Source organism: Pipistrellus kuhlii, unplaced genomic scaffold (assembly GCF_014108245.1).
Source record: "Pipistrellus kuhlii isolate mPipKuh1 unplaced genomic scaffold, mPipKuh1.p scaffold_m20_p_3, whole genome shotgun sequence".
NCBI lineage: Eukaryota > Metazoa > Chordata > Mammalia > Chiroptera > Vespertilionidae > Pipistrellus > Pipistrellus kuhlii.
The window spans coordinates 54,196,831-54,219,628 of NW_023425529.1; the positions used below are offsets into that span (position 1 = coordinate 54,196,831).

General features: G+C 42.3%; 1 protein-coding gene across 5 annotated transcripts in view; it reads left to right on the top strand.

Annotated features, from left to right (window-relative positions):
- The window catches only part of TBC1D30 (TBC1 domain family member 30), an 81,256-nt gene that overhangs the window by 37,600 nt on the left and 20,858 nt on the right, over nucleotides 1–22,798 (top strand). For 2 of the 5 annotated variants that reach the window (XM_045588217.1, XM_036456911.2), the window contains exons 3-8: nucleotides 6,046–6,107; nucleotides 6,603–6,668; nucleotides 8,484–8,609; nucleotides 10,275–10,460; nucleotides 15,039–15,207; nucleotides 17,536–17,704. In XM_045588217.1, coding sequence (XP_045444173.1) covers nucleotides 6,046–6,107; nucleotides 6,603–6,668; nucleotides 8,484–8,609; nucleotides 10,275–10,460; nucleotides 15,039–15,207; nucleotides 17,536–17,704 — 778 coding nt within the window. Of the gene's footprint in view, nucleotides 1–1,943; nucleotides 2,374–6,045; nucleotides 6,108–6,602; nucleotides 6,669–8,483; nucleotides 8,610–10,274; nucleotides 10,461–10,601; nucleotides 10,701–15,038; nucleotides 15,208–17,535; nucleotides 17,705–22,798 lie in introns of those variants that run through there. The other 3 variants (XM_045588218.1, XM_036456912.2, XM_036456913.2) reach the window with 3 other exon arrangements.

Consider the following 22,798-nt stretch of genomic DNA (forward strand, 5'->3'; position numbering starts at 1 on the left):
TAGATTACAAACACAAGTAAAATCATATGGTATTTGTCTTGCTCTGACTTAATTCACTTAGCATGATACCATGTAGGTCCATTCATGCTGTCACAAATAGTAAGACTTCATTTCTTTTTTATGGCTGAGTGATATTCCATTGCATGTCACTCAGCTTTTTTATCCACTTGTCTATGGATAGGCACTTGGGTTGTTTCCATATCTTGTCTATTGTAAATAATGTTGCGGAGGTGTGGATATTCTTTCAAATTAATGTTTTGGGTTTCTCTGGATGTATACTAAGAAGTGGAATTGCTGGGTCATAAGGCAGTTCCATTTTTTATTATTTAAGGAAACTTCATTCTGTTTTCCATAGGGGTTGCATTCCCAATAACAGTGCACCAGTGTTTCCTTTTCTCTACATCCTCTCCACACTTGTTTGTTGATTTATTGATGATGGCCATTCTGACAGGCGGGAGGTGATCTCATTGTGGCTTTAATTTTACATTTTTCTGATGATTAGTGACTTGGAACATCTTTTCATATGTCTATTGGCCATTTGTATGTCCTCTTTGGAGAGTGTCTATTCAAGTCCTGCAACCATTTTGAACTTGCATTATTTGCTTTTTTATTTTTTGGTGTTGAGTTGTATGAGTGCTTTATAAATTTTGGGTATTAATCCTTTATCAGATATATCCCACATAAATGTTCTTTAAATTAGTTTTTGTTTTACCCATTTAGTGTTCCTTTTTAAAAATATATATATTTTATTGATTTTTTACAGAGAAGAAAGGAGAGGAATAGAGAGTTAGAGACATCCATCAGTTGCCTCCTGCACACCTCCTACTGGGGATGTGCCGGCAACCACAATACATGCCTTTGACTGGAATCGAACCTGGGACCTTTCAGTCTGCAGGCCGACGATCTATCCACTGAGTCAAACCGGTCTCGGCTAGTGTTCCTTTTTTTAATGTTAGCAAATACAAATAGATTTGTATTTCCCCCACATCCTTCTCCATTCTTCATATATATAATTGATTTCAGAGAGGAAGGGAGAGGGAGAGATAGAAACATCAATGATGAGAGGGAATCATTGATTGGCTGCTTCGTACAGCCCCCTACTGGGGATCAAGCTTGCAAACCCGGCATATGCCCCTGACCAGATAAAACCGGAATTGAACTGGGACCCTTCAGTCTGCAGGCTGACCTCTATCCACTGAGCAAAACTGGCCAGGGCTTCATTCATTTTTTATGATTAACATTCCACTAGTGAGTGCCATAATTTAAGAGTGATTTTAAAAAACACACAGTAATGATACTTAGTTCTGAACTACTGAATTGGATCTCTAGCTGCAGAGATGAGCCACTTTGAAAAACAAAAACAAAACTGCTTTTAATTGGGAACTACTTTTTTTTTTTTTTCCTTCTTGAAACCCATACTTCCAAGATAAAGAACCAGCTCTGTGGTTGAGTATTATGGATGTTTCATCATTCCCTTCCTCTCTGAAACCAATATAAATATATAGTTTAAAAAAAGATAAAGACCTATTATTATGACTACCATTTTTTAAAATGTGCTCGCTGTGCCTCTCCGAGCTGCCAGGAAAGAGTTAAAAACAATTTGGGATGAAGCTCGGGCTTCGCCCTGGGCCAGCCCATGGATGGCCTCCGCTCAGGGGAAGGGGGCACTGGCATCTCACTGGCGTTCTGCACCGGAGACTTGCTCCCTTGGGGGCCCACTCCAGCCCCTCCCTGACTTTGCGAGAAGCTCGGAAATCTCTGGTGCTGCTTCTGGTTCGCTCACCCACTTGCTCCGGGTTTCCGGGCTCCGCAGCTCGGCTGCTCCCGGGCCCTAGAGCCGTCCTTTCTGCGCACAGTGATGCCAGCATTGGGGGCGGGAGCGCAGCCTCCGCCTCCCGAGCTCTCCCGCCCTCCTCCCCGCCCCAAGCCCTCTCCTGCCTCCGCCGTGCGGCTCGGGCTCCGCACTGCAGATGCCTGCTGGCCGCCTGGCGCTCGTCGGCTCCGGTGGTGCCCCGCAGGCCCCCTGCACCCCGAGCACCGGCAGGTCCCCTCCACCCCCGAGCCCCGGCGGCTCTCACGCTGTTCCCAAGGGACCCTCGACTGAACAGTCTCGGAGCCACCGAGAAGCCTCTCCGCCGGCGGCGGGGCGAAGGGGTCCCTGGGTGGACCGTGGCTGCACCGGAGCCCGCCCGGGGCGCTCCTGGATGCGGCAGGACAAGCTGCCCGGCTCCCTGCGGCGCGGAGGGAGATGCCTGAAGCGGCAGGGCGGCGGCGGCGGCGGCGGCGGCGTGGGCACCATCCTGAGCAATGTGCTCAAGAAGCGCAGCTGCATCTCCCGGACCGCGCCCCGGCTGCTCTGCACGCTGGAGCCGGGTGAGCACCCTGGGCTGCGGACGGGGCGCTGGGAACCAGCGCGGCGCCCCGGGAGCTGGTGCTGCCTCTGCCTTCCCTGGGCTCCGCCGGGGCTCTGCCTGGGCTGGGAGCGCCCCGGGCCGCGGAGCGAGGTTCCGAGGCTTGGCTCAGGCGAGGCTGGGTCGACCTGGGAAGGCGGGTCGCAGAGCTGGTCCTGGGTGGAGGCAGCGGCCTCCCCAGGCGCGGAGGACCCGGAGTTCGCCCGCGGCCCGAGGGCCCCCACCCCTGCGGCCTGTGCGAGGTCCGGTCCCGCTTGTGCCCGGAGCTGGGCAAGGGCAGGCGCCTGCTCAGGCTCTCGGGGGCCGCGCTACCCATTGGGCGCCAGGCTCATTTGAAAGAGGTTGAGAAAACCAGCAATCAGCAATGGTTTGATATTTAGGGTCCGAGGGGAAGGCAGTGGCTTCAAAGGAAAAATCGGCGGCGGACGGGGAGAGGGGGTGGCGGTAAGAGGCGAGGAGTGAGTGTGAGTGCCGCGGTGTGAGTGCCGGGTCCGCTAGCCTAGAGCATCTCCTGTGTGTGCCGGGGTTCGGAGCGGACAGGGAACACTTATGCAGCCTAGAGATGCTTTCTTACAGGGAAAGTCTGGGAGCGCACCTCACGGTGCCAGGCTAGGCCCTTGCTGCTGTCAGCCTGTGTTGGACACATCCCTGCTTCTCCAGGCTGCGTGGCTCCGCGCCTGCTCCACCAGCCGGCATCCCTCCCCGGGGCTTTGTGAGCCCGGCCCTGGCGCGGGAGCCTGGGCTCAGAGCTTCCTGGCCGGGGGTGGCCGCAGAGGGAGCCAGCTGCGCCCGCTGCCCGGGGCTTACGCTCTCCTGCCCCTGGAGTGGCACCAGCTGGGTTCCCCGCGGGGTGGACCTCCCCCAGCCCCTTCCCCCCAGCCCCTGCCTCCCAGCGCCTTCGGAGGCTGCAGGGGAGAATCTGCCACGGCCCTGAGCCCCCACAGGGTGGAAAGCCTGGCTGCCTTTCCGAACCTCGTGGTTCCTTTGTTTTTCTCCCCAAGGAAGTGTCTAGTTACAGAAGCTGTAGTGTTTCTTCACCGTCTTACTTTGCCCTTTAAGAAAAAACAAAACAAAACCTCCTTCACACATGAGAAGTGATTTGTATTTCTGAACCCGGAACAGCTGTGATGATCAGATAAAATATAAACCTTCTCTCCCCTCCCCCCTCCCCCACACTCCATTCACTTACAGTGGTCGGCAAACTCGTTAGTCAACAGAGCCAAATATCAACAGTACAATGATTGAAATTTTTTTTGAGAGCCGCATTTTTTAAACTTACACTTCTTCTAATGCCACTTCTTCAAAATAGACTCGCCCAGGCCGTGGTATTTATTGTATTTTGTGGAAGAGCCACACTCAAGGGGACCAAGAGCCGCATGTGGCTCGCGAGCTGCATGCAGTTTGCCGACCACGGAGTTAGGCGAATCGGTGAAAATGACCTGATTTGAGGGTTTTTTTTTTTTTTTTTTTTGCCTATAGGCAGCAAATGATCAATTCTAGTTCAAGCCTGTGACTCATTTCTGACCAGAAGAAAATAGTTGAGGTTTTGACTAACTAATGTCAGCGCCGCCGGGCACTCGGCAGAACTCTCGGCAGGTGCTCTGAAAAAGTCCGGGGAGTATTTTGGGGAATAGATCCAGGGAATCCGGGCTTTTCGGTCGATAGAAATCATTCTGTGCGGACCGAATTTCCTGGTCTTTGTTATACTACAGCAAACGTCATGACTAGACCTCCATTCAGCACCCTGGGTCTGGACAGCAACCGCACCACCGGCTGTGTTTCTTCCAGCCTTAAATCCTGCGCTGGAGCTGGAGGCACTCTTGTGCCCATTGCTTTATTTCTGGGCACTGAGGCCTGGGCTGCCTCTATACCAACCCGGAGAGATGAGAATCTGTGGGAGGTGCTGCATATATACGGGGGGGAGAAAATGTTATCTACCCATACAGTTTGGTTTTGAACCTGAAGCTTTGAAAAGAGGTATCTTGGGTTTCTCTACCACAGCTTGACCATCTCATGCATTCACAGCCTTCGTCCAGGAGTCCACCAAGGGCATCTGCATACTCTCCTGGGCTTGGGCAGGTCAGACACATCTCTTTCCAGCTTCTTGCCTCCGTATATATGTTTTTAAAAAGGCAGGTCTACTTTATTATTATAATTTTGCAAATTCTGAAGGTTGTTCCTACCCATGTGCCAGCCCTACGTAGTTGTGGAGAGATTTTCAGTATGCCTAATCGGCTATCAACATCTTAGAAGCAAACATTTCATCATAAATTGTAAAACTGAATGCTCTGGCTAATGTTTTGTATATTTTGATCCTTGAGCTTTTAAGTCATATCTTTTAAAAAGTGACTTAAAATGTAATTGCATTGAATTTGAAATTGTAGAAAAAGAATATATAGCATTTTTAGATTTGATTATATTATTTTAAAATACAATTGAGTAGGGATAAAAATTGTCCTTTAATTTTACCTCAATAATGACAGCACATATGCTTCTAACATGGAATTCTGGAATAAAAAAAAACAATATAAATATCAAACATATAGCCTTTATGTGTTCTCCTATTTATGTACTTCAATTCCATAGATTTGGGATTTGGAGCAGAGAAGTTCCAAAATAAAGTTAAAACTTTGGAACTTTATCTCTAAAGTTGTAGGTAACTTAGCATTAGAGTTCAGTTATATTTTTAGCTTGTAGTCTATAATTAAACATACAAACTTTTCTTTTCTTCAATAGCTAAGTTTATGAAGACATAATTTAAAAACATGGAAATCTCCAATAGGACTACTAAGGATTACATAATTGGGAAGGCAATGACTTTATTTTTATAACTTTTGATATTCCACTGACATTTCCCTAATAGACATAAATCATTCAAATGCCCCAGAAAACAAATTCTGAAAATAGAGAATTCTCTTCCTAAGTTTCATAAATATTAATTAAACAAGGCTAGGTGATTTACAGTTAATCATCACAACTGTCTACTGAGATAAGTATTATTTATCCTAATTTTAAAGATAAAGAATTGAGACTTCCCTAGCCAGTTTGGCTCAGTAGATAGAGCATTGGCCTGTGCACTGAAGGGTCCTGGTTTTGATTCCGGTCAAGGGCGCATACCTTGATTGGAGACTCTTCCCCCACCTGGGCCCTGATTGGAGCATGTGCATGAAGCAACTGATTGATGTGTTTCTCTCATATGGATATTTCTGTCTTTCCCTCTCTTCTAATCTCTAAAAATGAATGGAAAAATATCCTCGGGTGAGAATTAAAAAAATAAAGAAAAAAGTATTGAGATTGAGGCAGGTTAAATTATTTATTTGACTCTAGGAACCAAAGTTGTATGGAGGCCTAATTCCAAGCCTGTGATGTCTTTTTTTTTTTTTTAATGTATTTGTTTTTTGGCTTGGCACTACTCCAGACAGCTGTGCAACCCACCATCTTAGGGGGAAAGCTCCATATTATTGCCATAGGATATTTTTTTCTATAGTAATAACCAATATTCTTTTTCTTCAACAAAATTGACTAAAAATTAGTAATAGTTTAAAAAACTTCATGATGGTTCAGTTAATTTTTACTTCTATTTTTGACATAACTTATTTTCTTCCAAAGTAACAGTTATGTGTTTTTCTTTTAGGAGTTGACACCAAGTTGAAGTTCACTCTTGAGCCGTCTTTAGGTCAAAATGGTTTTCAGCAGGTAATTTTATTTTTGGTTTTGATAATACTCTTCTTTTGGGGGTATCTATAGGATATATACTGAGACATATTCTCAAAATGGGAAAACTTTGACAAATATAAGAAGACAAATCATTTTAAAAACATAGATGACACTTGGGTTTATACTTCCCATGAAAATTTTTGTATTTTCTATTAATAGTGCAAGTGTGAAAAAATTTACGAAACCAAACATTTACTATTCTGAATCCATAATACATGTTTTGGTTCTGACCAGTGCTTCCCAATTATTGTTTGTGGATTGCAGATGGGTCACAGGTGTGTTAAGGGTGCTCAAGGTGGGGCTTGGGGCAGTCATAGTCCTCACACCAGTCATATCTGGCTGAAAGAAGTTGACTGTTACCCCAATGTGCTGTACAAAGTTTATGGTCTACAGATGTCAAGATGAAAAAAAGATTGAAAAATGCTTACCCAGGTCAATAGCATCATTTTGCCAGTATTTCTTCTTTGTTCCTAGTGGTATGATGCTCTCAAGGCAGTTGCCAGACTATCAACAGGAATACCAAAAGAATGGAGGAGAAAGGTAAGGAGGATTTGTAGGGCTGAAATACAAAAGGGCCATCACTCTGTCCCTCTTTAAATCTCTGGAATGTAAAAAATGACATTCTAAATCTAGCAATTTGAAAGATGTCCCCTTTCATTATTCATTCATTCAGTATTTATTGATTATTTATTCTGTATCAGGTACTGTCCTAGGTACAGGGGATATAGCAGTGGAAAGAAAAAACAGACCAAAATGTTTGTACTTATGGAGGTTACAGTGAATAAAATATAAAGCATGTCAGATGGTGATAAGTGCCACAGATAAAAATAAAGCAGAAAAACAAGTGGAACTGTGGGAAATGGTGATAAGGAGGTGGAATTTTAAACAGCAAAGTGACATTTAAATGGGGCCTTGCAGGAGGTGAGCAGTGGGCCATGCAGCTACCCTGGGGGAAGAGTGTGCCACAAAACACTCAGGTGGGAGCAAATATACAAGCAAATGCAAGAGGACAGGGTAGCCGAAGCACGGTGAAAAGGGGGAAAGCAATAGGAGAAAGGGTCATAGAGGTAGTGTTAAGGGGTTAGGAGGATGGCAGATCATGTAAGACCTTGTAGGCCATAGTAGGACTTTGCTCTGTGTGAGATGGGAAGCATTGGGTAGTTTTGAGCAGGGGAATTACATGATACAACTTATATTTTAAGTGGACCACTCTGACCACTAACTTGAGACAAGGGACAAGGACAGAAGTGGGAGACTAATAGAGGCTTATAATAATTTAGGCAAGAGATGGAGCAAGGGGTCTGATTCTAGGTATATTTTCAAGGCTGAGTTGACATGAATTCCTATTAGATTGAAGATGAGGTAATAGGATGCCAACGATGACTTCACGATTTTGACCTGAGCTACCGGAAGGGGAGAGTTACCATTTACTCAGAGGGGAGGAGCAGATGTGTGTGCTCATACGTGTGCTTGTGCATTTGAGGTGGGGATGGGTTAGCTGATCGGCTTTGTATCTATTAAGGTTAAGATACCTATTAGATATCTAAGTTAAAAGTGTCAAATGGGCATGTTGACATATGATTCTGATGCTTAGGAGAGAAGTCTGAGTGGAGATATTAATCAGTGATATTCCTGCTAACTATGCCCAGATACCAAAACTTGAAGTGCTCTCTTGTTATATCAATTTATAGACCTAGTCTAATTCTGCTAGAATTTTAATATCGGGGGTTCCTCGAAATATACCTTAAAAATGACATTAAGAAATACATCTTTTAGAAGCAACTTTTCAAGGTAATGTGTAAAAATTTCCTTTGACTCAAAAATATTAGAAGTTATTTATTATGGGAGCTCATCTATTGTGTTAATTGATGTGTGTGAGTGTGTGTGTGTGTGTGTGTGTGTGTGTGTGAGAGAGAGAGAGAGAGAGAGATGATTTTAAAGCAGAGACCACCTCATAGTGAGAAAAGGCCCCTTTTCCATGAGTTGCCAGGTGGCTATTGCTCAAGCAGAGACAACAATTCAGAGTTAAATATAACAAGCTTGTAACATAATATAGCTAATTCAATGAACTGAAATATAATTTGAAAAAAAAACTTAACAATATTCCTAATGTTAGGACTATTGCTTCATACATAGTGGAACTCAACAAATGTTAATTGAAATTTTGAACACATGAAAGGTCCTAATTGATGAATTCAGTACAATACACATCTCAATGAGGCTCTTCTGGATTTCTGCATGTGGCTATTTCTGGTCTAGGAACAGTTCCCATTTTCTTGTTGCATGCAATAACTAGTCTTAGTAAAGATGAAATTATGTATTTGACTTTAGCATTCTTCTTTATTCACATTTTAGGTTTGGTTGACCTTGGCAGATCATTATTTGCACAGTATATCCATTGATTGGGACAAAACCTTGCGCTTCACTTTCAATGAAAGGAGTAATCCGGATGATGACTCCATGGGAATTCAAATAGTCAAGGTAATGCCCCTGAGCTTGGCCTGCTGTCCTAACTTAGAAGGAAGATTCTAAGAGCCAGACATTTCCTGGATAGAGCATCAAGCCTTATGGTCTGAATGTCTGTATATTTTCTGTTTCTTCTTTAGTTAATAGATTTTTAATGAAGAACTTTGACTATATACATTGTCTTCAAAAGTTTGTATGTTGCCAGTAAGAATAAAATGTTTCCACTCAGATTCAACTTACTTGCTCACATGACAGAAGATGAATTTATTTTTAGCACTGGTCAGTGATATTAACTGAATTTTCACATAAAAATAAAGTTAAGGGTACTCCTATTATAATAATTGGGCTCTTATTAGGGTCTTTGATAATTTCTTAACTGTCAATTTATGAATATAATTAGATTGACTAGTAAGTCAATCTAATTACATTAGCTGGTTAGGTTCAGACCAGCTCTGGAGGCAGCGGTGGTTTGTCTACCTGGATTATTGCAGTTGGTTAGAACCTGGTGCCAAAGCTGCTGATTCGATTTGACCTCACTGTTATTCTCTTACATAATCCTGCAGCATGTGGCTTTAATTTTATATGAGTACATCACAGTGTGACACTAGGCTGTGGTTTTAAAAGGAAACTTGTTTCATCTAAATTTTGGTCAACACAAGATGGCTAATGTTTTGGCAGATTTGAAGTGATTTTTTTTTTTTTTTTTTTTCTGGAGGAAGTACTAACTAAAAGAAGCTACTTTCTGGTCTAATTTTGTCTGTTTCAGACAAATGGTAAAAATATATATGGAATTTTATATGGTATGCTTGAAAAGCCTTTACATTTTGACATTTCAGCTGTTTACTTAGAATTTCAGAATGTGTTTCTCACAGATGAAGTATTGCATATTTGAAATATTTTATTTCTGTTTAAATTGTAAATTAAGGCAATGCACATTTTATAACGATCACATTATTAAGAGGGTCTTTTATTTTATCATTGAAGTGAATACTATATCAGTAAAATAACTTCAGCTCCTGAGAATCATAGTCTCTGGGGCTTGGGGCAGTCATAGTCCTCACAGTAATTTTATCCTGGTAATAAAATTATGGATATTGCCCTTATTAAATGTTAAATTTTTGTCTGTTTTACACACATTTATAAAACAATTTGGATAGAATAATTTTTCTGTTTTAGACAGAATGAGTCTTCTGTATCTCTACAATACAGGTTGTACTTTCTGTGATTTTTGTTTTGCTCCTTAATACTATTTGGAGTTTTGATAGCTAAGTAAACTTTATATCCTTTTTTTGTAGAAGTAATGTTGGCATGTATCATACATATTGAAATGACTTGTTTTATTTCAGATATATTATTAAATAAACTGCCAACTTATATGAAATTTTATTAATACTAAATCCCTCTTTGTGTTAATTCTGGAAACACTTGAAGTAGAAAATTTGCCTGACTGTAATTCTTCTTGAAAGTGTGTAAGCATATTAGATAACATTAGGCAAAAAAGAAAAGGAATTTCTTTTGACCCCGGTTGCATATACAATTAAAAAAAACACTACAGTCCATGTTGATAATCTACTTAATGCTGAGGCAAAGAAATAACTAGGGTTTTTGTTTTTATTTTTTGGTTTTGAGAGAGAGAGAGAGAATAGTGACTCCAAAAATTACTGTTTTCCTCTTATTTAGGATCTTCACCGCACAGGCTGCAGTTCTTACTGTGGCCAGGAGGCAGAGCAAGACAGGGTTGTGTTGAAGCGGGTCCTGTTGGCCTATGCCCGATGGAACAAGAATGTTGGTTACTGCCAAGGCTTTAACATCCTTGCTGCACTAATTCTGGAAGTGGTGGAAGGCAATGAAGGGGATGCTCTGAAAGTGAGTATCAGGCTCTGAAGAAGGCAGCTGAAATTCTTCAGAGAGTTAAATATTGAAACTATAATTTCTCTTCTTTGATGCCACTTTCTTCCAAGGTGTTTGCCACACCTTCTTAATTACCCATGATACCATTTCTCCTAGGTTAAAGCCAGGCCAAGTGACAGATTCATGCAGCTACCAAATGTGAAGAGGATGATTAGGTGTTTAGATTCACTTATAAGACATCTATTTTTAAAGCAAGTTAGTTATTAATTATATTAATACTTACTGTTGCATAACAAATTAGCTGCTTAAAACAGCAAACTTGGTATTACCTCACTGTTTCTTTAAGTTAGGAATCTGGGCGTGGCTTAACTGGCTGAGTCACATGATTCTGGCATTCAAACTGTTGGCTGGGGTGTGGTCTCATCTGAAGGCCCCACTAGGTGGGAACATTTACTTCCAAGTTCATTTATGTGGTTGCTGGAAAACTTTAATTCCTCACAGGTCTTGAACTTGTTGGCTATTGGTCAGCGCCCTTTTTTAGTTCCGCTTTGTGGAGCTCACCATTGTGCAACATTCTGGTTGGTATCCCTCAATGAACATGAGAGTGAAAGAGAGTGAGCAACACAGAAGAGATTAAGTTACAGATGTGAAGCCTCTATATCAGAAGTCAAATTTCATCATTTTTCCCACATTCTGTTCATTAGGAGCCAGTCACTAGGTCCAGCCCATGCTCCAGGGAAAGGGTTAATATAAGAGTATTACTCTCAGGATGTGGGGAATCCCCAGGGTCATAGTAGAAACTGCCTACTCCACCAGTTATCCTAAATTCTAGTTGGATCTCATTAGATTGCTTTATTCTCGCATATCTGAGATGAAGTATGGAGGAGGTAGGCTGAGAGTAAATGTCTATGATGGAAGCAGTTTGCTTGGAGAAAGGCTATGGAAGTGAATAATATTTTAATCTTTTTAAAAATATATTTTATTGATTTTTTACAGAGAGGAAGAGAGAGGGATAGAGAGTTAGAAACGTCGATGAGAGAGAAACATTGATCAGCTGCCTCTTGCACTCTCCCTACTGGAGATGTGCCCGCAACCAAGGTACATACCCTTGACTGGAATCAAACCTGGGACCTTTTCAGTCTGAAGGCTGATGCTCTATCCACTGAGCCAAACCGGTTTCAGCTAATATTTTAATCTTTGATGTCTAGAGCCTTTATTAGTAAAAAAAAAATAAATAAATTCTGAAAACACTTTGAGATGGGACACTAACAGTTTAAGCATGTAGGTCTGAATGTGATTCAGTGAATCACTAGAAATAAGTCTTCAGGAGGAATGAAGCATTTATATTTGGAAGATGACCACTTCCTTCCTTGCTTGGGGCAATATGGGATTGCTTCTTATTTGAAAAAAAATATTTTATTGATTCCTTATAGAGAGGAAGGGAGAGGGATAGAGAGTTAGAAACATCTATCAGCTGCCTCCTGCACATCTTCTACTGGGGATGTGCCCACAACCAGGGTACATGTCCTTGACTGGAATTGAACCTGGGACTCTTGAGTCCATAGGCCAATGCTCTATCCACTGAGCAAATCCGATCAGGGAAGGGGTTGCTTCTTCTTGAATCTCCAGACTGCTGTTGATTGCAATGCTTTGTGGTGGATGTGATGATTACCTTAGTCATTGTATTCAAGAGCACCTTCCCCCCACTCCCATTCTTTGTTTGACCGTGGCAAATACCATTGTGATACTCTCAACCACTGACTAATTCTGTTATGGAAAGATAAGCAAATTTCCTCCGTTTCATATACATTATGTGGAATTAATTATAAAACCTGACACGATCTCAATCTGTATTCACTCTCTCACTTTTTCCATTCATGTATTTAAGGAAACAGCTTTGAAGCTACTTGTTCATCAAATAGGCAGGGGTGTGTGTGTGGGGGGGAGGCAGTGATGAATCAAATACATGACATTAAAACATTTTTTATTAAGAAGCAATTTTGTTTACTTAGGCTATCAGATTTAGTGATTCCCGCCTTCCCCCTCTCCCCGCACACACGATTTTACTTGTATGACTATAAAAAGGGAACTGTTCTGTTGAAAAGCTGAAATAAACAGTTCAGGTTGGGATTGGGGTGGGAAGGTTTGGGGAAAGGGTTATAATGCCAATCACATCATGAAATGACTCAGTGATGGTACTTGAGAAAGTAAAAAGTCACATAAAACAATGGGTTAAATAAAGCTCAGGAACAGAATATTTAAGAAAATGAACTTTGTGGAATGAAATGACATTATCATCATTTAGGAATTGGGTTAGGCAATTAATGTGCAGGGAAAGGTTGGGTTTATGAAGAAACACTTCCGATGCAAAGGAAAATATTGGGTGTTGGTGTTTTTCCAACAGCTATTTTGGCCTCTGCAAGTTGTAATTAGTAATGAAATATATAATTTATTAAATGGAGGCAAACCATTTTCTTTGCTTTTTTTGCACTTAGTAACTGTTTTATTTTTGGTGAGGTGTCTGTTAAGGTTTTTGGGCATATTTTTAATTGAGTTGTTTTTTTTGTTTTGTTTTTAAAGTTTGTTTTTTTATTATTGAATTTTAAGAATTCTTTGTGTATTTTGGACGACAGTCCTTTATCAGATGGATCTCTTGAAAGTATTTTCTCCCTGAATGTGGTTTGTCTTCTAATCCACTTTCACAGAGCAGAAGTTTTTAATTTTAATGTAGTCTAGCTTATTAGTATTTCCTGCATGGATTATGCCTTTGGTGTTGTGTTATATCTAAAAAGTCATTCTTATACCCAAGATCATCTAGGCTATGCTATCATCTAGGAATTTTATAGTATTGCATTTTACATTTAAGTTTATGATCTCTGTTGAGACAGTTTTTGTGAAGGGTGTAAGGTTTGTGTCTGTATTCAATTTGTTTTGCATTTGGATGTTCTGTTGTCTCAGCACCATTTGTTGAAGAGACTATCTTTGTTCTATTGCCTGCCTGCCTTTCCTTCCTTCCTTCCTTCCTTCTTTTTTTTTTTTTTTAAAGATGCAATGTTTGGTCTTTGAAATACAGTAGTGGGTGGAGTGACGTTGCTGATATAAGACATAAGCCTGCTCTTATGTCTTACATCTGACTTTAGATGCTTTTGGATAGAGAATTTTATTGTATCGCAGAATTACTATGAGAATTGGTATTTTGTTGTTGTTGTTTTCTTGTAATCTTGAGGTTCATAATTTTTCATAAAAACTTAAATATTCTCTGAGTTTTATATAATTTACCTTCGGTGAAAAGTGATCCTGTATGTCCTCCTCTCCTTACCTATGGCGTGTGAAGTCTGCCCGGGCTCTGTGCTCTGCTGGAAACTCACTCCCCGTCACCTGGCCTGGGCACTCGAGACTTCCTCCCTTGACACGGATGAATATACTCTTTTTATTGCTAAGTTACCATTTTCAGAGTGATGATACTTTTACCTGGTAAATTCCCTTTATAGGAAGGCCTGGCCTATAGCAGCTCCCTGGGCCTTCTAATTGCTGGAATAAAGGCCTCAAAGGCGGGGGGGGGGGGGGGGGGGGGGGGGGGGGGGGGGGGGGGGGGGATGAGTAGAGGGTGTTTCTTGAGACTATGTCTCTATCTTTATTGACTTAGTTAAAACTCTCACCTTAAAAGTAGAGATTATAAGCCAAAGATGAGGGGGAAATGGGCCATTGGCGGTCTGGGAGATAGTTTTTTGGGGAAATTAGGTTTTGCAAAATGATGAAAATCAAAATGGGAGACAGCTCCTTTCCACATGTAGGGCCAGCTGTGATTTTGTTTTCAATTTTGGTTTTCTTGTGCTCTGGAGAATGAGCAGGTCTTCTAGCAGGGAGGGCATATGAAGAGCATATGTGCTGACAGGGAAGGGATCAGAGATTAGAACACGTGTTTTGCTGGGCCATTCTAGAGGATCTTGATTTCTTAGAAAAGGTAATGCAAATTAAAAAAAAAAAATCAGAATGAAAATAGTAATTTGAAGAACTTAGTATGAGACACCCTTAGGAAGGAATCCAGATTTTAAAAGTATCATTTGTCCAAACAAAACCTTGTTGCATTCTCCCAGGAAAGGAAAGTGGACAAAGAGCCCACATGAGGTATTCTGATAACCCAGGTTGAGGGAAAGTGAATCCTGAGACCGTCTTCAGGGGGGCATTTTGTGATGGGCCAGTCTTGGTTTTTGTAGTCAAGTTGGAAAAGTGCTGACTTCAAGGAGCCAGTGGTGGGATTCCTGCCGGCTGCTGCTGAAGCATGTGTTCCATCTCGTACTTTTCAGAGTGAGACTGAGGGTTGTCTGATCACAGTCACTTATGGGTAGCCTCAGGCCTAGCAGCCCATGTAGAAATTGTAGACCGTAGCAGTCTGTGAGTCTGAGCTGCTTTGATAACTTACTTAGATATCGATAATTATGAATTATCTAGATAATTACGCACATGCTCTTCGCCCAGGGTGGAGATGATCTCGAAGATCCAGAACATTTGGTATTGACACATTTGAATGATAGTGTGCTTTAGCTAACTGCATTTTATCCATTTAGATATGTTTTCTACCTTTTTCTTCAGATTATGATTTACCTTATTGATAAGGTACTTCCTGAGAGCTATTTTGTTAATAACCTCCGGGCATTGTCTGTGGATATGGCTGTCTTCAGAGACCTCTTGAGACTGAAGCTCCCTGAGTTATCTGAGCACCTGGACACTCTTCAGAGAACTGCAAACAAGGAGAGCGGAGGTAGTGATGACTCAATGCTGTTATACCTTTGAAATTGTTTACTTCTCTGACTCCACTTGGAATGGAAATATATCTTTTCAAATATTTCTGTTGATGAGAGTTTGATGCTATGAAATAGATTTTTTAGAGAATGGAAACAAAACAAAACAAAACAAAACAAACAAAAAACTAACATAGGGCCACATATTGAACCCTTGAATGGTCATAGTTAGGAAATTGGTCAAGAACCTCATACGTCATCAGTACCAGATCAACCACTAAATCTGCTGTCTTTTAGATGAAGAATGGTGTACATGCCTCGCCATTGAGTTAAACTCTACATTTATAGGCATTTTAAAGCTGAGCCACTTGTACCATTTAGCACACACTGTGGTTTTTCCTGTAGCACTGAGGTTATGGAAAAGTGGAATATATATTTTCATAAAGCTGTAGGAGATAATTTGAATTGAAATGTTTAATGTTACTTTTATTTTTATTTATTTATTTATTTTTAATATATATTTTATTGATTTTTGTACAGAGAGGAAGGGAGAGAGATACAGAGTTAGAAACATCGATGAGAGAGAGTCATCAATCAGCTGCCTCCTGCACACCCCCCACTGGGGATATGCCTGCAACCAAGGCACATGCCCTTGACTGGAATCGAACCCGGGACTCTTCAGTCCCCAAGCCAACGCTCTATCCATTGAGCCAAACCGGTTTCGGCTTAATGTTACTTTTATTGATTCATGCTAAGGGTATGCAGATTTACTTGAGATGAATGGGCCAGTTCTTGCTGGAGAAGGAGCTCCAGGAAGAACCCGAAACCTGAAGGAAGGTGCTGGGCTGGGTAAAGTGGTGATGGAGACAGCTCTACCTCAGCTCTGAGAGTCACCGCCTCCAGCAGGCATCAGCCAGCTTTCCAGATGACCTAAGCTAGTGCTGTAGTTACACCCTGCATGCACTTCCCTGGCTGGGCTCAGGGACCAGAAAGAAGAGTCAGAGTGTATTGTGTTTTCTGTAAATGGTTGCTAGTTACTGGCCACACATTTAAACCAGGAAAATAGTAAATGATTTTGAGGACCTAATCTATGATTAAAATACACTGGAAATTTTAGTGACACCTGGGTGTCTCTAAGCATTTCCTTCTAAGTGATTTGAATAATCTTATTTAATTTGGCTGTGCAGTATAATTATGCACCTGTGTGGATTTCATAAGACTCCCGGGTCGGACAACCTTGATCTGTCCCATAGTCAGACACGCTGTACTGGGGTCCATGTTGTTCCCCAAGTGCTCTGCATTGGCCAGTCTCTGGGAAGAGATGCTCCCTTTGCTCCTAGGTGAGAAGGAAGGAAACGAGGGCAGGAGAGATCTCTTTTGCTAATACTTGGGTAAATGCATATTCTGACTGTAATTAGGAGGGAGAAGCAGTCCCCATATCTAAATTTTATTTCATTAAAATATATACTTATGCCATCACAGAAAATGAGAGGTAGCTCTGTGTCTTTTAGTGAATTTAGAAGCTTCAAAGTGAGCTGGATCTCAGATGTTTAAAACTGTGTAGTTTAGTTCAACATATTTTAAAACTTCATGTTTTAATGAAACTACGTATCAAGCACCTTGCTAGACACCTTATATATATTATCTCATTAAATATATGCATACAAATTCATTGGTTGATGGCTTCCCACTCACCCTCCCTGCTGACACATTCTTGATTGTTGGGAACAGATGGCATCTACTTTAGAGAAGGGGTCAGACTTGTTCAGAATTTAGAATTAAAATTAGAATTTTGATCTCTAGATATTTGGGGGTTTTCCAGCTATCTTTCTCTAATTGATTTGTAGTTTGATTCCACTGTGGTCTGAGAACTATGCATACTTTAAGAAGTAGACAAGCAATTCCTAATGAGCAATTTTACTTTTATGAGCAGCATTTGAATAAAAGTGGGCTTTAGGATATTTTGGAAATCAGTGTTTGCTTTTGAGGGACTAAAATCTTTTTTTTTTAATTTTTTTTTTTATAATCTCGTTTTTGGTGAGGAAAACATTCTCCTTAATTTTCAGCATCCCATAATAGGTAGAACCAAATTAAGCATTAGGTTAAGATTTCTGAAGTACCATAAAGAATTTGTGAAGTTCATATCACTGAGATCTTTATTAAACACACCTATGTTCTTCTAGAAAAAGGGAGGAAGAAAGAGGAAAGAACCATAGTTTAGCCCCATAAACAAATCAGTCAGGAAGAGGAACACAGTAAGTAGGGTGGACTTGGGAGGCTGAACGAGGGCGCCTTTCTATCTTGCAAACTGTCCATTCTGAAGAAATGGCATGTTTGCTTCACTGCAGGTGGATACGAGCCCCCGCTCACGAATGTCTTCACGATGCAGTGGTTCCTGACTCTCTTCGCCACCTGCCTCCCTAACCACACCGTTCTAAAGATCTGGGATTCCGTCTTTTTTGAAGGTTCAGAAATCATCCTAAGGGTGTCGCTGGCCATCTGGGCGAAGTTGGGAGAGTAAGTGACTGCCCCTTCTCTTCTGCTCTGGGGTGTTGGGGGCCTTGAGCCGTTTTTTTACGCCCTCACATGTGAAGCACCGATAATTAAGTGTGAGGAAAGGAGGGAGTTGTGAACTTTGTGCGGTGGCTTTAGTCTTCGGGGATCTCAGCTGGCACATTCTTTTTTTTCTTTTTCTTTTAATCTTTATTGTTGAAAGTATTAATAGATTCTCCTTTCTCCCCATTAACCTCTTCCAGCCTACTCCCATCGTCCTTCCCCACCCCAGGCGCTCACCACCCCCTGTCTGTGCTCCTGGGTTTTGCATATATGCATACACATTCATTGGTTGATGGCTTCCCACTCACCTCCCCTGCTGACACATTCTAGATTAGGGGTGTCGAACTCAATCAGAGAAGGGGCCAAAATCTAAAATCCAGCCTAAATCGCGGGCCGAATGGTTTATTGAACAGTTATAAACTGTCATTGTGATGGAAACGCAGCGGAGTGCAGTGATGACAGCGCGGTGCGGGCCACATTGCAAGGCCTGGCGGGACGGATTTGGCCCGCGGGCCTTGTGTTTGACACATGTGTTCTAGATTGTTGGGGACAGATGGCATCTGCTTTAGAGAAGGGGGCAGGCTTGTTCAGGCCTGGAATTCTCCTCCTCCTCCTCCTCCTCCCAGTGTTTGTCCAGCTGGCTTACTCTTTGTCAGCATCTCTCTGGACACTAGTTTGGAAGAGGGAGACTGAGGTGCATGAGGAACTGTGAGGTCCGGAAAGAAGTAGGTGGATTTGTTGGTTAATGCCACAATTTGGATTATGTTTGAATCCTTATTATTTATTGTGTCCAGCGTTTTAGGGCTGTGATGAAATTTAATGAGGTAATATATATATAAGGTGTCTAGCAAGGTGCTTGGTACATTGTCAGTAGAACATGGGCAACTTCTTTCCTTTCATCAAGAATTAACACTGTGTGGGGCAATCTATTACTATCAAATACATCACTAAAGAGATTTTACTTATGTTCTTTACTAGCAGCTGGGCTGAAAAATACAGGGGTGGGCAAAAGTAGGTTTACAGTTGTAGGTATGTGAAACAGTTTATTCTTGTGTTATTATTTATTAACTAGAAGCCCGATGCATGAAGATTCGTGCTAGAATGGGCTTTCCTTTCCCTGGCTGCTGGCACCACCTTTCCACTCTGGCCCAGCCCCTTTCTGCTCAGGCCGGGGAGCTGCCTCTTTCCGCTCTGGCCCTGCCTTCCCACACTGCCCAGAGGCCCTGAGAGACCTGGGGTGGGGCCCCTATCACTCAGCGTCTATGTATGCAAATTAACCACCATCTTTGTTGGGTTAATTTGCATATACTCCTGATTGGGTGGTAGCATAACAGAGGTACAGTCAATTTACATGATTGTGTATTATTAGGTACGATTATTGTATTATTTTCCATATGAACAGCAGTAAATCTACTTTTGCCAATCCCTGTATTAGGATGAAATTGTTCTAGTGGTAACTTAAGATACAGAGGTGTTTTTTTGTGTGTGTCAGAAGTTTGGCGTGTTTTTTTAAATCATTACCTAAGGATATTTTCCCACTGATTTTTAGTAAGAGTGGAAGAGAGAGGGAAAGACAGACAGAAATATCAATGTGAGTGAAACATACCTATTGGTTGTCTCTTGCATGTGCACACCAATCCTGCAACGGTGGTACATGCCCTTGACTGGAATGGAACCTGGGACCCTTCAGTCCCCAGGCCAAGGCTCTATCCATTGAACCAAACCTGCTAGGGCTTACTGACAGTGTTTTATTTCAAAAGCCTTTTAGCCTTTTAATGTATAAATTGTTTTCTGGGAGACTTGAAGCATTTTTAATTTTTTTTTGTAAGAAAGATACACCAAACTATTGATTCAAGGATTAAAAAAAAAAAAAAAAAAATCAGGATTGTGTGTATTTTAAACATCCCAGAGCTCCTACAATTGTTTTATTGTAGGTTACTTTTCAATATCAAATAAATTCATTGGTGGGAGATTTGGTTTGCTATTTACTTATCTTTTATTTTTTTTATCCTCACCTGAGGACATTTTTTTTTTTTAAGAGAGTGCTGGAGGGAGAGAGAAGGGGGGGATGGGAGGGGAGGGAGGGAGGGAGGGAGAGAGAGAGAGAGAGAGAGAGGGAGGGAGAGAGAGAGAGAGAGAGAGAACATTGTGTGAGAGTAACACAATGATTGGCTGCCTCCAGCACTCTGACTGGGGTAGGGATTGAGCCTGTAGTCGAGGTACATGCTCTTGACCTGTTATTGAACCCTTGACCTTTCGGTCCACAGGCTGACATTCTAACAACTGAGCAAACTGGCCAGGGCTTTGCTTATCTTTTTCAATTTCTCTCATTATCTACCTCTTTTTGCAGTACTGTACTTCCAATCTACTCTACATCTTGTAAGTTCTTTGAGTTTTGATAGTTTCTCTAGGTGTGATAGTCCAGTTACTGAGTAACTAGCTCATCCTATATAATAACAGGGTAATATGCAAATTGACCAAAGGACAGAATGGCCAGTCTCTATGACATACCAGGGGCAGATGGTCGACGCAGGAGCTACTCCTGATGGTCAGTGTGCTCCCACAGGGGGAGTGCTACTCAGCCAGGAGCTGGGCTCATGGCGACTAGAGCAGGGCCTCTTGCGCCTCTGTGGCAGTCAGACATCCCATGAGCGCTCCTGGACTGCGAAAGGGCTCAGGCGAGGCTGAGGAACCCCTCCCCACCCCCATCCAGTGCACAATGCTGTGCACCGGGCCTCTGGTAGGGTTATAATAGTAAAGCCCTTTACTGTATGCTGACTCCGTTATTGTCACCTTGGATTGGTTCTTGATTATGTGGCAGGAGGAAAGAGGTGATTCTGGTTTTATTCCCATCTATTCATTATCTATAGTAGGGGTGTCGAACTCAATCAGAGAAGGGGCCAAAATCTAAAATCCAGCCTAAATCTCCGGCCGAATGGTTTACTGAACAGTCATAAACTGTCATTGTGATGGAAACGCAGCGGAGTGCAGTGATGACAGCGCGGTGCGGGCCACATTGCAAGGCCTGGTGGGACGGATTTGGCCCGCGGGCCTTGTGTTTGACACATGTGATCTATAGGATTAGAATTTAGTCATATTGTCATTCCAGGGATGTCACATTGTTGAAAAGGTAATGGCTACACTTTTAAATCCAGTATTCATTGAGTGCTTGCAATGGACTGGCATTGCTCTGAGTACTCTACATGTAAAACTAACTCCTTTGGTACTCACCATCATTCTATGAGTGGGTCCTACTATTATCCCCATTTTACGGATGTGGGAGCTGAGGCACAGAGAAGTTAATTGCCCAAGGTCACCCTTGTTAGAAGTGGAAGGGCCTGTGATTGAACCCAGGTCTCCTGGCTCTGGAATACGTGATTTTAATAATGTGAATATACTGATAATATATGGCTACTATTTATGCAGTTCAGAGGATATATGGATCAGACTGGAAGAATTTTAAGTGTTTCAGAGGCTTTGCTCACTATAATTCTACATGTTTTGAGTGTGCAACTTGTTAAGCAGAAGGAAAGGCAACCAACATACATCAAGTGCCTATAGTGCCATCATTTCCTTAGACATTGTAAACACATGGTCTCATTCATCCTGCCCATAGCCCTGTGACGTAGGTGGGACTTAAACCTGGATCTTTTTGACTCCAGGGCCCGTGCTCTTCCCCACAAACTGTCCCTTGGGAAAATCATAAGCAGCAGATAGGTAATCTCCAGGCATGCCTGCCGGAGTAACATATGTGCCTTGTGTATGGTTATCCATAGGACGTCTCCTTTCCCTTCGCTTCTGCAACTTGAATGCCTCCTTCTCACTCACACCGAGGGTACTTTTAGAATATGTAAGTTGTAGAACATCAGCTCACCTTCCCTGGCATCTCTTTTGCGTGTCCTTTCTCCTCTGACCCTGCTGCTCTGGCTCGCTCCCTCTTGACCTCATGCCTGGCCTGTCTCCGTGTGTCTTCCCTGGTTTCTCCATCACACCCACCCTTGCCATGACCTCCAGGCTGACCTTGCCGAGGGCATATCTGTCCCCATATTCCCCATTCAGAGCCTTCCAGGGATGGTCGCCCTGAAGGGGCTCAGCTCGAGGTGAGCCCTTCTGTGTCCTCTGTCTGTAGCTCTCCCCCTGCAGCTCTCCCCCTGCAGCTCTCCCCGGCTCCATCCTGGCCCTGGGGAGCCACTTGCAAATTCTTGGGTAGGGTCTGCAAAATACTTTTCCATCAAAATACTTTTCCTTGTCAACCTGGAGAATATTTTTCAAAATTAATCTTCAGCATTATTTCTCATCCACCAGGGTAAACGTAACCACTTTTTTTTATTTTTATTTTTTATTATTGATGCCCACATGCTACTTTGTATTCTTGTAATAACACCTCAACAGTTCCTCTGGTTTATTTATTTATTTACCTGATTGTGGCAGTGAGATTTGAACAGCACTGCAGAGCCTGAAGTTTTCCCATCTTGTTTTTTGGGGAGGGCTCTACGAAAATCCCCCAGCGTACATCATAGTGTATCTTGTGGTTGGTGGGCCAACAGAGTCATCCTCCCACCCAGAGGATGTCATGGTGGATGGAACAGATGCACCATGCTCTTTGTTTCGGACCACTCCTTTTTTTTTCCCCCTCGAGAAGGATTAACATGTACCCTGCCTCCCAGGTTGCCAGGTAACAGCTTCTTTATTTACATGTTGAACCGAATGTAAGAAGCAGGGTGCGATCTCCAGCTAGCAGCAGGGCCCTGAGAAGAACTGAAAAAAATCCTGCCTGTGAAAGCATCCTGTGGACTGATGACATAGGCAGATAAAGTTCTAGTATTTCTCATCTTTTGTTTCTCCTGTGGTTTGGTTTCAGTCTATCGGTGAGACCGCGGTTTGTAGATTAACAGCAAGAGATTTCCTCCTGGGGATAATTGTTCTTCAGATCTAATTTCATGGTTATGATTCTCATCAGCGGTGGGTATTCTGACATGTAAAATGTGTCACATGGAAGCAGTAAAAGTGCCACCGGTAGGGCTGGGAGGCTGGAGGCTGGGGAGCCATGCAGGA